Below are 14715 nucleotides of genomic sequence, written 5' to 3' on the forward strand. Positions count from 1 at the left end.
GAGATCCATCCCAATTCTTTCGAACGGGGTCTCGATTAACGGTAGAGGGCGCAAAGGCACTTTTGGAATGGCCGCTGGATTTACTAACTGGCATTCGCGGCACGCCGTACACCACCTACGGACATCGCCGCGAATCCCTGGCCAATAGAATCGGGCCATTATTCGGGCTAGTGTCTTATCCTGCCCCAAGTGTCCAGCCATGGGATTAAAGTGAGCCGCCTGGAATACTAATTCCCGGCGGCTCTTCGGAATTAAAATCTGTGTGACTTGCTCTTTAGTTTGAGTGTCCTGCGTCACTCGGTATAATCTATCCTTCATAATCGCGAAGTAGGGGAAGGACGGGGTGACGTTCGGCTGGAGCGTTTGACCATCGATTACTCTCACTTGGTCAAACGCATGCCGCAGAGTCTCGTCTTGCGTTTGCTCTAATGGGAAATCCGCAAGGGATTCCCCAACAGAGAGAGGAGGAGCCGGCTGCTCCTCACTCTGACGCGGAGATGACGTTGACGGCTCTGTGACAGCTGTTCCCGCCAAGGCGACACCGGGAACTCCCCCTGTTAAATGGCAGGACCCACTCTTCACTAAGTGTGTCATTAAATCCCGAAATCCCGGCCAATCAGTCCCCAAAATTATAGAGTAGGTAAGGCGAGGATTAACCGCCGCTTTCACTATAAATTTTTCCCCACGGAAAACAATGTGGACGCGTCCTCACGCGTCGGTGATCCGAACCACCGCACCCACCTCCATTACTGTGCACCATTGTTGGAGGTGGCCCGGCTCCCCGCAGTGCCAGCAAACCGGCCCGGGCTTCCTCTCCGCACCGGTGTTCTGGGGCTCACTCACCTGAGGGGGGGGAGAGACAGACACAGAAGGGAGAAACGAGAGGGCACTGCGGGTGCGACGGGCCGGCACTGGTGGCGCCGGCCCCTGCCTCCGCAGTGGGGGAATGGGGCGTGGACGAGACACAGGAGGAGACAGAGAGAAGAGGAGAGGAGAGAATAGGCTGTCTGCTGTCCTGCCACCGGGACAGCCGCCATATGGTCCTCCGCCAGCTCAATGGCCTGATCCAGTGACGCCGGGCGGTGGCACTGGACCCACTCTGCGGTTCCTGCTGGCAAGTGTGCCACGACTTGCTCCAGTACCACCTGGTCAATGGTCCCTGGTCAAAGGCCCCTGCCTCCGCAGTGGGGGAATGGGGCGTGGACGAGACACAGGAGGAGACAGAGAGAAGAGGAGAGGAGAGAAGAGGCTGTCTGCTGTCCTGCCGCCGGGACAGCCGCCATATGGTCCTCCGCCAGCTCGATGGCCTGATCCAGTGACGCCGGGCGGTGGCACTGGACCCACTCTGCGGTTCCTGCTGGCAAGCGTGCCACGACTTGCTCCAGTACCACCTGGTCAATGATCCCCTCGGCGTCGTGGTTGTCAGCCCTCAACCACCTCCAGCAGGCATCCCGGAGTTGCTGGCCAAACGAGAACGGCCGGCCGACTTCCTCCAAGCGCAAAGTGCGGAAGCGCTGATGCTGCTGCTCCGGGGTGTGCCCCACACACTGGAGGATGGCCCGGCGAAGGTCCACGTAGGCCAGCCAGCGGTCGGCGGGGAGCTGTAGCACGGCCAGCTGCGCCTCTCCCGTTAGCAGGGGGAGGAGGCACGCCGCACGCTGCTCCATCGGCCACCCCGAGGTCTCTGCAACTTGCTCGAAGAGCATGATGAATGCCTCGGGGTTGTCCTGCGGGCCCATCTTTGTTAGGGTGAGGGGGGACGGGCCCGTGGTGGGAGCTTTGGTGGACCCTGCCAACGCGAGGAGGTGCCGGAACGCCGAGCGATCTTCTTGCTGGGCCAGCACCAGGGCCTCGAACTGCTCTTCCTGCTCCTTTTGGAGGGTGACTAGCACCTGGTGCTGGCTTTGCTGGGCTGTGGCGAGGGCATGGACCAGTTTGGCGAATGGGGAGGACTCCATGGGGCTGTTCGGCTGCTGCGCTCCAGATTCCCAGGTTTCGGCACCACTGTAACAGTTTGTATGGGTGGGAGGAGCACAGAGAACGGCAGGACAGAGATCAGGTTCGTAACCAGGGGTTTTATTGCCACACTTTTCAGTGAACAACTTGTACTATACAGACACACACACACAACTGGCATCTGGTTTGGGGATGAGCTCCTCTGCTCTCCCTCCTTAAGTAGGGCGCGGTCACTGGGAAGACACACACAAACACAGGTTAATTGACATCAGGTGTAGTGATTCTGCCACTTATCTTCCCTGACTCCACCCTCCTGTCACAGACCGGCGCTTGATCACACCCCCGCTGCCACAACTATAGCGCCTAGGGAGCAGTTGGGGGTTAGCTGCCTTGCTCAAGGGCACTTCAGCCCAAGGCCGCCCCATGTTAACCTGACCACATGTCTTTGAAGTGTGGGGAAAACTGGAGCGACAGTGATAGCCAATACACCACCATGCCACTTGTCTATAAACAGAAAAAATGCAGCAAGATTGGGAGTACAAAGTGTCCTATAGTGGGCACAATATGTTCCATGAAATTATGCTGTACTTTTAAAGTGCAAGTGTGTAGTAATGGTTGTTTTAAGGTTGACACAGTGACAGTTGATACTAACCCTGTCTAATATTAATTGTAGCTTTTAGTAACTTACTATCTTACACTAATTAGTTCACCAAACAAGTTTGCATGCCTTTAATAATCAATCAGTTAACCAATCAGTTAATAAACCCACATGTTTAAGCACCCGGAGGAAACCCACCCGGACATGGGGAGAACATGTAAACTCCGCACAGAAAAGCCCTCGTCGGCCACGGGGCTCGAACCCGGACCTTCTTGCTGTGAGGCGACAGCACTAACCACTACACCACCGTGCCGCCCAAAATCAGAAATGCAATATCTCAAAATATTAGAACATTTCCTAAGATCAATCAAAAAGGGATTTACAATACAGGAATGTCAAACTTGTTTGGGGCTCCTTTATCACAGATTACAGCATCGAGGCAGCGTGGCATGGAAGCAACCACCCTGTAGCACTGCTGAGGTGTTATTGAAGCCCAGGTTGCTTTGATATATTAAATTTTCACTTTCTTAAATAACTGATGGAAAATATTGAACAATATTTCCCAATATTCTAATTGTTTGAGATGCACAAGTACAACTGAAAACAACAAAATTGTATCCTGCATGTGCTAATTCAGCATGAATACATTAAATAATCTCCATAGTCTTTAATGAAACAATTAAATGCTCTAGCTGGGCATTCAAGAGTCAAACTATAAGAGTTAATTTAACGCTAAAAACAAACACTTCTTGTACTGCATATTTCAGTCAGTACAGACCCATGTTAAACCACACCAATACCTGCTACAAAAATAGTATCAATATTTAAATATACATTAACATCTGTAAGAACTGTAAGACTCACTTGGGGCTCCAATGTGTGTCCTCTTTCTAATTCTCCATGTCCATTATTTATTCCCCAATCATAATTTTTAGATTAGGGAAAGAGAAAGCTGCAATCACAGAATATGATATGATCTTAAGTTTGTAAGGGGACAAATGAGGATGAATGGAAAATGATTTCCCTGGCAAAATGAGATGAATAAGGCTTGACCTTTTAGTGGGTGAGTATTCAGTCCTCTGAAGTTTCCTCTGTCAAGATCAGTTTTTACTCAGGTCGACCCAAAGCTTCTCTCACCCTCCATTCAGCCTACATAACAGATTATCTCTGTTTTTATGTTTAACTGCAGTACATTCCAGAAGCCCACTACCAACAACAATTATATCATTTATATATTCAAACCTACCTACAATCACTGGTCATTTCATCAGACATATTCTACAGGGAAACTATAATAGAGTATAGTAAGTCAGGAAATACTGACTGTGGCCTGCACAGTGTGCTGACCACCATTGTATCAACTCTGACCAGCTGCTGGGTGTTGGGTGGGCCAAATACAATCACAAAATTAAAAAGGATGTAAGTGGGTGTGATGCTGGTATGATTGTATCATACACACCATTGTTGCTGAGGTTTTTGAGTCCTTCCTTCCTTCCTTCCTTCCTTCCATTCATTCATTCATTCATTCATTCATTCATTCATTTTTCTTCTGCTTTTCTTCATGGCGGTCATACGGACAACAATCTGAGAAAGTCAGCCCAGACTTCCTAAGCCGAAGCCACAGATATTAGTTCCTCCCCAGGCAACGATAATATATTATTGTTCCCCCTGGTTCTGTGTCTCCATCCAGTATGGTGTGCCATAATACAACTCTATTTTCATCCCAATTGCTTAGCACTCAGCAGCAAAGCATTTGAATATATGTTGGATGTGCCAAGAGTACAACATAATCTGCATATAACCAAGGTGGTACATACTGGTCACCACTCCAAACCTTGGTTGTGTCTTGAAACCTACAGCAGTGCTTGAAAGTTTGTGAACCCTTTAGAATTTTCTATATTTCTGCATAAATATGACCTAAAACATCATCAGATTTTCACACAAGTCCTAAAAGTAGATAAAGAGAACCCAGTTAAACAAATGAGACAAAAATATTATACTTGATCATTTATTTATTGAGGAAAATGATCCAATATTACATATCTGTGAGTGGCAAAAGTATGCGAACCTCTAGGATTAGCAGTTAATTTGAAGGCGAAATTAGTCAGGTGTTTTCAATCAATGGGATGACAATCAGGTGTGAGTGGGCACCCTGTTTTATTTAAAGAACAGGGATCTATCAAAGTCTGATCTTCACAACACATGTTTGTGGAAGTGTATCATGGCACGAACAAAGGAGATTTCTGAGGACCTCAGAAAAAGCATTGTTGATGCTCATCAGGCTGGAAAAGGTTACAAAACCTTCTCTAAAGTGTTTGGACACCACCAATCCACAGTCAAACAGATTGTGTACAAATGGAGGAAATTCAAGACCACTGTTACCCTCCCCAGGAGTGGTCGACCAACAAAGATCACTCCAAGAGCAAGGTGTGTAACAGTTGGCGAGGTCACAAAGGACCCCTGGGTAACTTCTAAGTAACTGCAGGCCTCTCTCACATTGGTGAATGTTAACATTCATGAGTCCACCATCAGGAGGACACTGAACAACAATGGTGTGCATGACAGCGTTGCAAGGAGAAAGCCACTGCTCTCCAAAAAACATTGCTGCTTGTCTGCAGTTTGCTAAAGATCATGTGGACAAGCCAGAAGGCTATTGGAAAAATGTTTTGTGGATGGATGAGACCAAAATAGAACTTGTTGGTTGAAATGAGAAGTGTTATGTTTGGAGAAAGGAAAACACTGCATTCCAGCATAAGAACCTTATCCCATCTGTGAAACATGGTGGTGGTAGTATCATGATTTGGGCCTGTTTTGCTGCATCTGGGCCAGGATGGCTTGCTATCATTGATGGAACAATGAATTCTGAATTATACCAGCGAATTCTAAAGGAAAATGTCAGGAGATCTGTCCATGAACTGAATCTCAAGAGAAGGTGGGTCATGCAGCAAGACAATGACCCTAAGCACACAAGTCATTCTACCAAAGAATGGTTAAAGAAGAATAAAGTTAATGTTTTGGAATGGCCAAGTCAAAGTCCTGACCTTAATCCAATCAAAATGTTGTGGAAGGACCTGAAGCAAGCAGTTCATGTGAGGAAACCCACCAACATCCCAGAGCTGAAGCTGTTCTGTATGGAGGAATGGGCTAAAATTCCTCCAAGCCGGTGTGCAGGACTGATCAACAGTTACCAGAAATGTTTAGTTGCAGTTCTTGCTGCACAAGGGGGTCACACCAGATACTGAAAGCAAAGGTTCATATACTTTTGCCACTCACAGATATGTAATATTGGATCATTTTCCTCAATAAATAAATGACCAAATATAATATTTTTTTTTCTCATTTGTTTAACTGGGTTCTCTTTATCTACTTTTAGGAATTGTGTGAAAATATGATGACGTTTTTGGTCATATTTATGCAGAAATATAGAAAATTCTAAAGGGTTCACAAACTTTCAAGCACCACTGTATCTGGTCCATGAAAAACACAAACTGGAGGGGAGATAAGACACACCCTTTGACAACTGACACCCACTTTAAATGGAACATACCTTATGGTGCACATTTCAACAACGACAAAAAATAGGGACCACCATCCCAGTTTGCTGGTCTAAAAGTTTTGCCAAAGATCTCCATGCAACATTAAAGAGAGATATCAACCACACAACACTAAACCTCTCCAGTGCTTTCAACATCTCTAGCTGGATTTCATCCACCACTCCAGCCTTGCTGCTATTAAGTCACATAGATGAACTCCAAAACACCAGATATCTGACACTGCTTTATGAATGGAGGGAATATCCAGTGGTTTCTTTATTATCCTTCCAGCATCTGCCACTAGACCCCTGCAGCTCATTCAGAATGCTGCAGCCCACCTGGTCTACAACCTCCCTTGTTCCTCCCATGTTGCTCCTCTGTTTGCTGCCCTTCACTGGCTGCCTGTCGCACCTTGCATCAAATTTACGATGTTGGTGCTAGCTTGCCAGGCTTTCAAGGGGTTAGGTCCAGCATACCTCAAGAGACTGATCCAACCCCACATGCCAGCCATACTCTTACACTCTGCTGCTACTGGTCACCTTCCCCTTCCTCCTCTCCACTCCTGCCCAACCCACACAAGACTGCTGTTTGTCCTTGCTCCCTGTTGGTGGAATGACCTTCCTATTGAGGTCAGTACTGCCAACTCCCTGACCACCTTCTCCCTGATTCTCTGCCCACTGTGTAATATAGTCGTGGTCTTGACCACCCCAGGTTGTGTACTGTCTCGCCTGGTCATGATGACTTAGTCATTGGGTTGTTTATTTTATTTTATTTCTAATCTATTTAGTTGTACAAACCCAATTCCAAAAAAGTTGGGACAAAGTACAAATTGTAAATAAAAACGGAATGCAATAATTTACAAATCTCAAAAAGTGATATTGTATTCACAATAGAACATAGACGACATATCAAATGTCAAAAGTGAGACATTTTGAAATTTCATGCCAAATATTGGCTCATTTGAAATTTCATGACAGCAACACATCTCAAAGTTGGGACAGGGGCAATAAGAGGGTGGAAAAGTTAAAGGTACAAAAAAGGAACAGCTGGAGGACCAAATTGCAACTCATTAGGTCAGTTGGCAATAGGTCATTAACATGACTGGGTATAAAAAGAGCATCTTGGAGTGGCAGCGGCTCTCAGAAGTAAAGATGGGAAGAGGATCACCAATCCCCCTAATTCTGCGATGACAAATAGTGGAGCAATATCAGAAAGGAGTTTGACAGTGTAAAATTGCAAAGAGTTTGAACATATCATCTACAGTGCATAATATCATCAAAAGATTCAAAGAATCTGGAAGAATCTCTGTGCGTAAGGGTCAAGGCCGGAAAACCATACTGGGTGCCCATGATCTTTGGGCCCTTAGACGGCACTGCATCACATACAGGCATGCTTCTGTATTGGAAATCACAAAATGGGCTCAGGAATATTTCCAGAGAACATTATCTGTGAACACAATTCACCGTGCCATCCGCCGTTGCCAGCTAAAACTCTATAGTTCAAAGAAGAAGCCGTATCTAAACATGATCCAGAAGCGCAGACATCTTCTCTGGGCCAAGGCTCATTTAAAATGGACTGTGGCAAAGTGGAAAACTCTTCTGTGGTCAGACAAATCAAAATTTGAAGTTCTTTATGGAAATCAGGGACGCCGTGTCATTCGGACTAAAGAGGAGAAGGACGACCCAAGTTGTTGTCAGCGCTCAGTTCAGACTCCTGCATCTCTGATGGTATGGGGTTGCATTAGTGCGTGTGGCATGGGCAGCTTATCCAGGTTCTAGAGCAACATTTGCTCCCATCCAGACGATGTCTCTTTCAGGGAAGACCTTGCATTTTCCAACATGACAATGCCAAACCACATACTGCATCAATTACAGCATCATGGCTGCGTAGAAGAAGGGTCCAGGTACTGAACTGGCCAGCCTGCAGTCCAGATCTTTCACCCATAGAAAACATTTGGCGCATCATAAAACGAAAGATACGACAAAAAAAGACCTAAGACAGTTGAGCAACTAGAATCCTACATTAGACAAGAATGGGTTAACATTCCTATCCCTAAACTTGAGCAACTTGTCTCCTCAGTCCCCAGACATTTACAGACTGTTGTAAAGAGAAAAGAGGATGTCTCACAGTGGTAAACATGGCCTTGTCCCAACTTTTTTGAGATGTGTTGTTGTCATGAAATTTAAAATCACCTAAGTTTTGTCTTTAAATGATGCATTTTCTCAGTTTAAACATTTTATATGTTATCTATGTTCTATTCTGAATAAAATACGGAATTTTGAATCTTCCACATCATTTGCATTCTGTTTTTATTTACAAATTGTACTTTGTCCCAACTTTTTTGTAATCAGGGTTGTACTCCTCAAAGAGTAGTATGGGCGCTGTGTGAGACGGCTGCCTTTCCAGTAGCTCTGTAGTTTTTAGCTCTTTAAACCTCTTTTTTCCACATTTTTTTTACTTTTCTGCTCTTCTTATGAAGACAGTGTGTTTTACGTATATAACATGGATTTTTTTAACTTTAACACGCAACCAGGAGCCAGTTTTCTTACTTTTTTGAGAGAGGAGCCTGCTGGCCCTGAAAACAATGGGATGAGCTGGGATACAACACCCCATCCTGGTGGAGCTGAGGAGGAAACCCAGGGGCTGCAAAGCTAAAAGCTCGGCTAGCGGACAACCGGTGGTGCTGCAAACCATCCATTCCCTCCGTTATCATGGGGAATGTGAACTCGCTGCCGAATAAAGTCGATGAGCTTTCTGCTCTGAACAACCAGCGAATTTACTGGGAGAGCAGCTTATTTATCTTTACGGAGACATGGCTAACACACCTCATACCGGATGCTAACGTGGACCTGCGGGGATTCACTGCTATGAGAGCTGACAGAGACACTAACACATGTGGGAAAAACAGAGGTGGGGGACTCATCATTTATGTTAACAACTGCTGGTGTAACCCGGGACATATCTCCGTAAAGACAGTTTTATGTTGCCCAGACTTGGAGCTGCTAGCTGTTAGCCTGTGGCCATATTATCTGCCGAGGGAGTTCAGTTACGTGATCACCATCTGTGTTTACATCCCTCCAAGGGCAGACGCAGCCGCTGCATGTGAGAGGATTCACTCTGTCACAGCAAGGCTGCAGACACAGCACCCTGAGGCATTTATCATCATTTCTAGGGACTTTAATCACGCTACTTTGGACTCTACTTTGGCTGCTTTTTACCAGGCTGTGGATTGTCCAACAAGGAACAACAGGACAATTGACTTGCTGTATGCTAATGTGAGGGATGCATACAGAGCCACACCCCTCCCCCCACTAGGGAAGTCTGACCACAACCTGGTTCTTCTACTGCCAAAGTACACCCCCCTGGTTCAAAGGCAGCCTGCAACAACTAGCTCCATCAGGAGGTGATCCCCTGAAATGGAAGATGCCCTCAGGGACTGCTATGACATCATGGACTGGGATGTGCTGCTTAGCCCACACTGTGAGGACATAGAGGGGCTGACACACTGTCTGACGACTTACCTTAACTTCTGTGCAGACCTGGTCTCCCCTGCTGACTGTACAGTGTTACCCTAATAACAAGCCATGGGTGACACAGGAAGTCAAAGCTGTCCTCAACAGGAAGAAGGCTGCCTTCAGGAGCAGGGATAGGGAGGCGATGAAAGCAGCACAGCAGGAGGTGAAACGCTGCGTGAGGGAAGCTAAGGACAGCTACAAGAGAAAGGTGGAGCAGAACCTGAAGGAGAACAGCATGAGGGAGGTCTGGGAAGGTGTGAAAACCATCACAGGCCACAATACAAAGACCAGAGTCGTTGAGGGGACAGTGGAGAGGGCAAATGAGTTGAATGACTACTTCAATTGGTTCAACCAGCCCATGTCCCCCCCACCCTCTCCCTCACTGCAGCCATCTCTCCTTCTTCCCTCAACACACCTCCCCCAGTCATCACAGCAGCCCCCTCCTCCCCCTCCTCAACACAGACTCCTCTATGCATTACTGCAGACCAGGTCAGAGGTCAACTGAGGAAGCTTCACCCCAGGAAAGCAGCAGGCCCGGACAAGGTGTGTCCCCGACTACTGAAGACCTGCGCTGCTGAACTGGGTGAACCACTCCAACACATCTTCAACCTCAGCCTGCAGCTGGGGAGAGTGCCCACCTTCTGGAAGACATCATGTATCGTTCCAGTTCCCAAAAAGAATCGGCCCAGCGAGCTGAACGACTTCTGACCGGTGGCACTCACTTCACACCTGATGAAGACGTTGGAGCGACTCTTCCTCATCCTCCTCAGACCCCAGGTACAACATGCCCAGGACTGTCTGCAGTTTGCGTACCGGGCAGGTGTTAGTGTGGAAGACACCATCCTCTACCTTCTACACCAAGCCCACTCTCATCTGGATAAGGGAAATGGCACAGTGAGGATCCTCTTTTTGGACTTCTCGAGTGCCTTCACCATGCAGCCCCTATTTCTTCAGGACAAACTGAACAGGATGCAAGTGGACCCCTGCCTGGTCAACTGGATCTCCAGCTACCTCACTGACAGGCCGCAGTATGTCAGGCTGAAGGACATCACGTCTGACACTGTGATTAGCAGCACCGGAGCACCCCAGGGCACAGTGCTAGCCCCTCTTCTCTTCACCCTGTATGCCACGGACTTCTGCTACAACTCGGAGCTGTGTCACATTCAGAAGTTTGCCGATGATACAGCCATCGTTGGGTGTATCAGTGACGACAGAGAGGAGGATTATAGGAGCCTGGTGAGGGACTTTGCTGTGTGCTGCAAAAGGAACCATCTGCAGCTCAACACCTCGAAGACCAAGGAGCTGGTCATTGACTTTGGGAGGTCCAGACCAAGGTCATGAACAGTTCTGATCGAGGGAGTCAAGCTGGAGGCTGTGGATTCCTACAAGTACCTTGGGCTATGGCTGGACAGCAAGCTGGACTGGACATGCAACACCAAACACTTATACAGGAAGGGACAGAGCAGGCTATACTTCCTGAGGAGGCTGCAGTCCTTTAACATTTGCAGGAAACTCCTGTGGATGTTCTATCAGTCTGTGGTCACCAGTGTCCTGTTTTACACCGTGATGTGCTGGGGGGGGCAGCACATCCAAGAAGGACACATCCAGGCTGGACAAACTCTGAGAATCTCCCTCTTTGCAATTTCCCAAGTTGGAGCCTCTGTACATAGGTAGCGGTCTGAATGAATGACCTTGACGTCCGTAACGTCACAACAGGAAGTCTATTGGTCTCATCACTATTTCCACTATACTAAAACACAGAGCTGACTGCAACTCCAAGCCTCCATTTTGAGCTAATTTATTGCCATGCCACATAGACGTGTTTTTGGCCAGTGCAGCAACACGACAGAAGGTGGATTTTACGTTGCATTCATGGTTCAAAAATGTTCAAACTGCAAAGATTTGGATACGTTTTGTGAGAAGTTCACAGGCAAATTGGGCGCCTACAAAGTGGTCTCTCCTCTGCTCTGCACATTTTACTGAAGACTCGTACGAGACCTCTGATCTGTTGAGGAGCGTTAGCTATAAGCCCGTATTGAAAGAGGGTGCAGTGTCAACAATTAAAGAAAACTACAATAAAAGGAACGTATTTATTTTATTAATTTTTTTAAAAGGAAAGTGAGTTCAGTTGCACCAGTCCTCCTGGAGTGAGTCGAGGGTTGTTGCTAAAACCCGGGACGGAACGGGATGAGACATATCGCTCAGGCAGTGACCTCCCTGCAGTTGTTACTAAAACCAGTGACATCCTACTCTGTCCAAGGTTTTAGTAATTGCCTGAGCCCAGCAGTAATGGCGGACTACACAGTATGAAGAAAAGTGAATTATTTCTAAACTGGATATTGCTGTCATCTCTCCCTTACATGGAAGAATTGAATGAATGGAGAACTGAACAAACAACTGAAAGTCAGATTGTTTCAAAAACAATCGGCCTTCAAGAAGTGAGAACGCAGACGGGTAAGCTCTGACTCATTTGGATTAAAAAACAAAACAAAACACGTTGTTTACCTGCATTTAGATTAATACATGTAACTTGTATTGTGTGTTTAAGTTACCGGTATAAGAATTTTAATTTCCTTCAGAATGTGATTGTCTCAGTTCATCTGATTATTTAATTAGACTTTTATGTTTTATCAGTGAAAATGCCTGCATGTACATGTATGCTGCATAAGTTATAACACCTATCCTGTTTTAATGAGTCAACCCACAATCAATGAAGTCAAATCAGTCTTAGTCATGGCAAGTCAGTCACGGTATTTCTTACTTTCACCATAAATGTTTTTATTATATGATTTTGGTCAATAGCTATCAAAGGCCTCGGCCTTAAAGCCGGTTCCTGCTGTGATGTCACGCACTCAGGGCTGGCTGGCTCAGCGGGGCAGCTCGAATGCCAACTTTGCGGTTGATTTTAACTCTCAAAAATATATTTTTTCCCATTTATGCAGCATACAAGAGTCAAGGATGGTGATACTATCCATTCAGAAATGTATTTAAAAATAAAGGCTCTGTGTATCTCCTTTAAGATGATCTGGTACTAAATAAACTTAGGAGCAGCCTTCTCTTAAAACAAAATGTTTGTTATTGACAGTCAGTGGTTTGCACAGAAGTCTTTATGACATTTCACCACTCTGGTTCAGATCTCTGGCGGCATGGTGGCGCAGTGGTTCGCAATGTCACCTTGCAGGGTCACCCACTGACTGTGGTGGTTAATACTGTTGCCTAGCAGGGTTGCCCACTGACCCTGACAGATAAGCGATATAGATAAGAGATGGATGGTTCAGATCTGGGAGGCCATTACACCCAATCTTGTCACTCCAAGTATGCTCATGTATCTTAACACATGCATTCAAGTGCCCTAGTAAGCACAATGGAGTCAGTATGAGTTGCCTCATTGAGTACCTGATCCATCTTCTCCAATAAGGCTGAATACTTTGACCTGTTTTCCTTCTCTCTGAAATTATCTTTGCCTCAATTTCAAGACTTAGGAATGTTATTTTTCATGTGTAGCTTGCCTGCCAACTTCACTCACAGGCTTGGATTCAAGGGCCAGTTTTTTTACACTTAGACTTTTTTTTTGGGGGGGGGGGAGGACCTTAAGGATCACTCTTTTTCTTACCTACTTTCTTTTTCTTTTGTTCTGGCCTGAGTTTCCCAAAAGCATCGCAGCACAAAGATCATTGTTAAATGGTAGAGGGAGCAGCATAATGAACACTCTCTCTCCTAGTTCAGATGCTCTTAGCGTTAAGAGGCTTTTGGGAAACCCACCCCTATTCTGTTCATAACTGTTGACTGTTTAAAGCATTAAGGTTCTGGTGACATAGATTCACCAAAGTACACAAACCTTTTCAGCATGATAACATACTGAATAATAATAATTTTCCCTTTTTCAGCCTCAGGATCCTGCATTTTTTGGTGCCAACTCTGTGCTGGTGAAAAGTTCCAAACACTACCTGAGCATCCGCTACACACTTCTGCCATTCCTTTACACACTTTTCTATAGGGCTTACATCAGTGGAGACACCGTGGTGAGACCCATCATGCATGAGTGAGTTTACTACCAAGATATGTTTTTATTTTTAAACTATCACACTACTAACCAATAGCGTTAATTAACTGAACAGTAACACAAAAGATATGGAGGAGTCTCTTAATTGAGCCAAAATCAGTCTTTAGTTGTTAATACACTCAACTATATTTGTCATGATCTAGACTAGAACTAGACGAAGGAAGCTACAGAATATTTATATATAATAATAATGAGTAAACAAAAAGGATAAAAAAACAGGCCAATGATGAGACATGAGCAGTCTGAAAATAAAGCAGGATATAAAACAAAACAAACATGATGCTTGTTGCCATGGAAACCACAACAGACAGAACTCAGGGAGAATAAACTCATGACACTATTATAGATCAATTTTACCAATGCCATCAAACAGCCCCAGCAGCTTGTTCAGTGTGGAATGCAGATGCTTACATATGGTGTAAGCACTATAACATGCAGAGTGGAACACATCATGAAAAATTGTGTGTCCTCCAGCTTTGGATTAATGTGTTATGTAATTTACAACAAAAATACTTAAGATAGTTTAGACTCTATTTTTATTGCCTCATATTTAAAAATCATAAATAGTTTATTAATCAGACACATTCATGTACGAGCACAATTTGTGGCATTAGCTACAAGTTTGTAAGTATAAAAATTGTTTTGCATTTGTTTCAGATTCTACTCAGACCCTGCAACATGGGCAGTGGATCTTCAATTCCTATGGGGAGCACATTTGCTTATCACACCCGTGCTGGATGCTGTAAGACACAGATACACAGACCTGTCTCTTATATACAGCACATGTTTATGCTCATATATATATATATATATATATATATATATATATATATATATATATATATATATAAAATCACACACACACAGTGCCTTGCAAAAGTATTCATCCCCCTTGGTGTTTGTCCTGTTTTGTTGCATTACAAGCTGGAATTAAAATGGATTTTTGGAGGCTTAGCACCATTTGATTTACACAACATGTCTACCACTTTAAAGGTGCACATTGTGGATTTTTTTTTTAAATTTGTAATGGAAATTTCTAATAAACACTTC

At 45.2% G+C, this 14715-nt stretch overlaps 1 protein-coding gene across 5 annotated transcripts in view; it reads left to right on the plus strand.

Moving 5' to 3' along the window:
* si (sucrase-isomaltase) overlaps positions 1–14715 on the plus strand; it is a 484577-nt gene that overhangs the window by 259706 nt on the left and 210156 nt on the right. For all 5 annotated transcript variants that reach the window (XR_009654900.1, XR_009654901.1, XM_060924052.1 and 2 more), the window contains 2 exons: positions 13490–13644; positions 14323–14407. Coding sequence is in view for 3 of the 5 variants with exons in the window: in XM_060924052.1 (XP_060780035.1) it covers positions 13490–13644; positions 14323–14407 (240 nt within the window). In the remaining 2 variants the exon portion in view is untranslated. The remainder of the gene's footprint in view (positions 1–13489; positions 13645–14322; positions 14408–14715) is intronic.

This window comes from Neoarius graeffei, chromosome 6, assembly GCF_027579695.1.
Source record: "Neoarius graeffei isolate fNeoGra1 chromosome 6, fNeoGra1.pri, whole genome shotgun sequence".
Taxonomy (NCBI): Eukaryota; Metazoa; Chordata; class Actinopteri; order Siluriformes; family Ariidae; genus Neoarius; species Neoarius graeffei.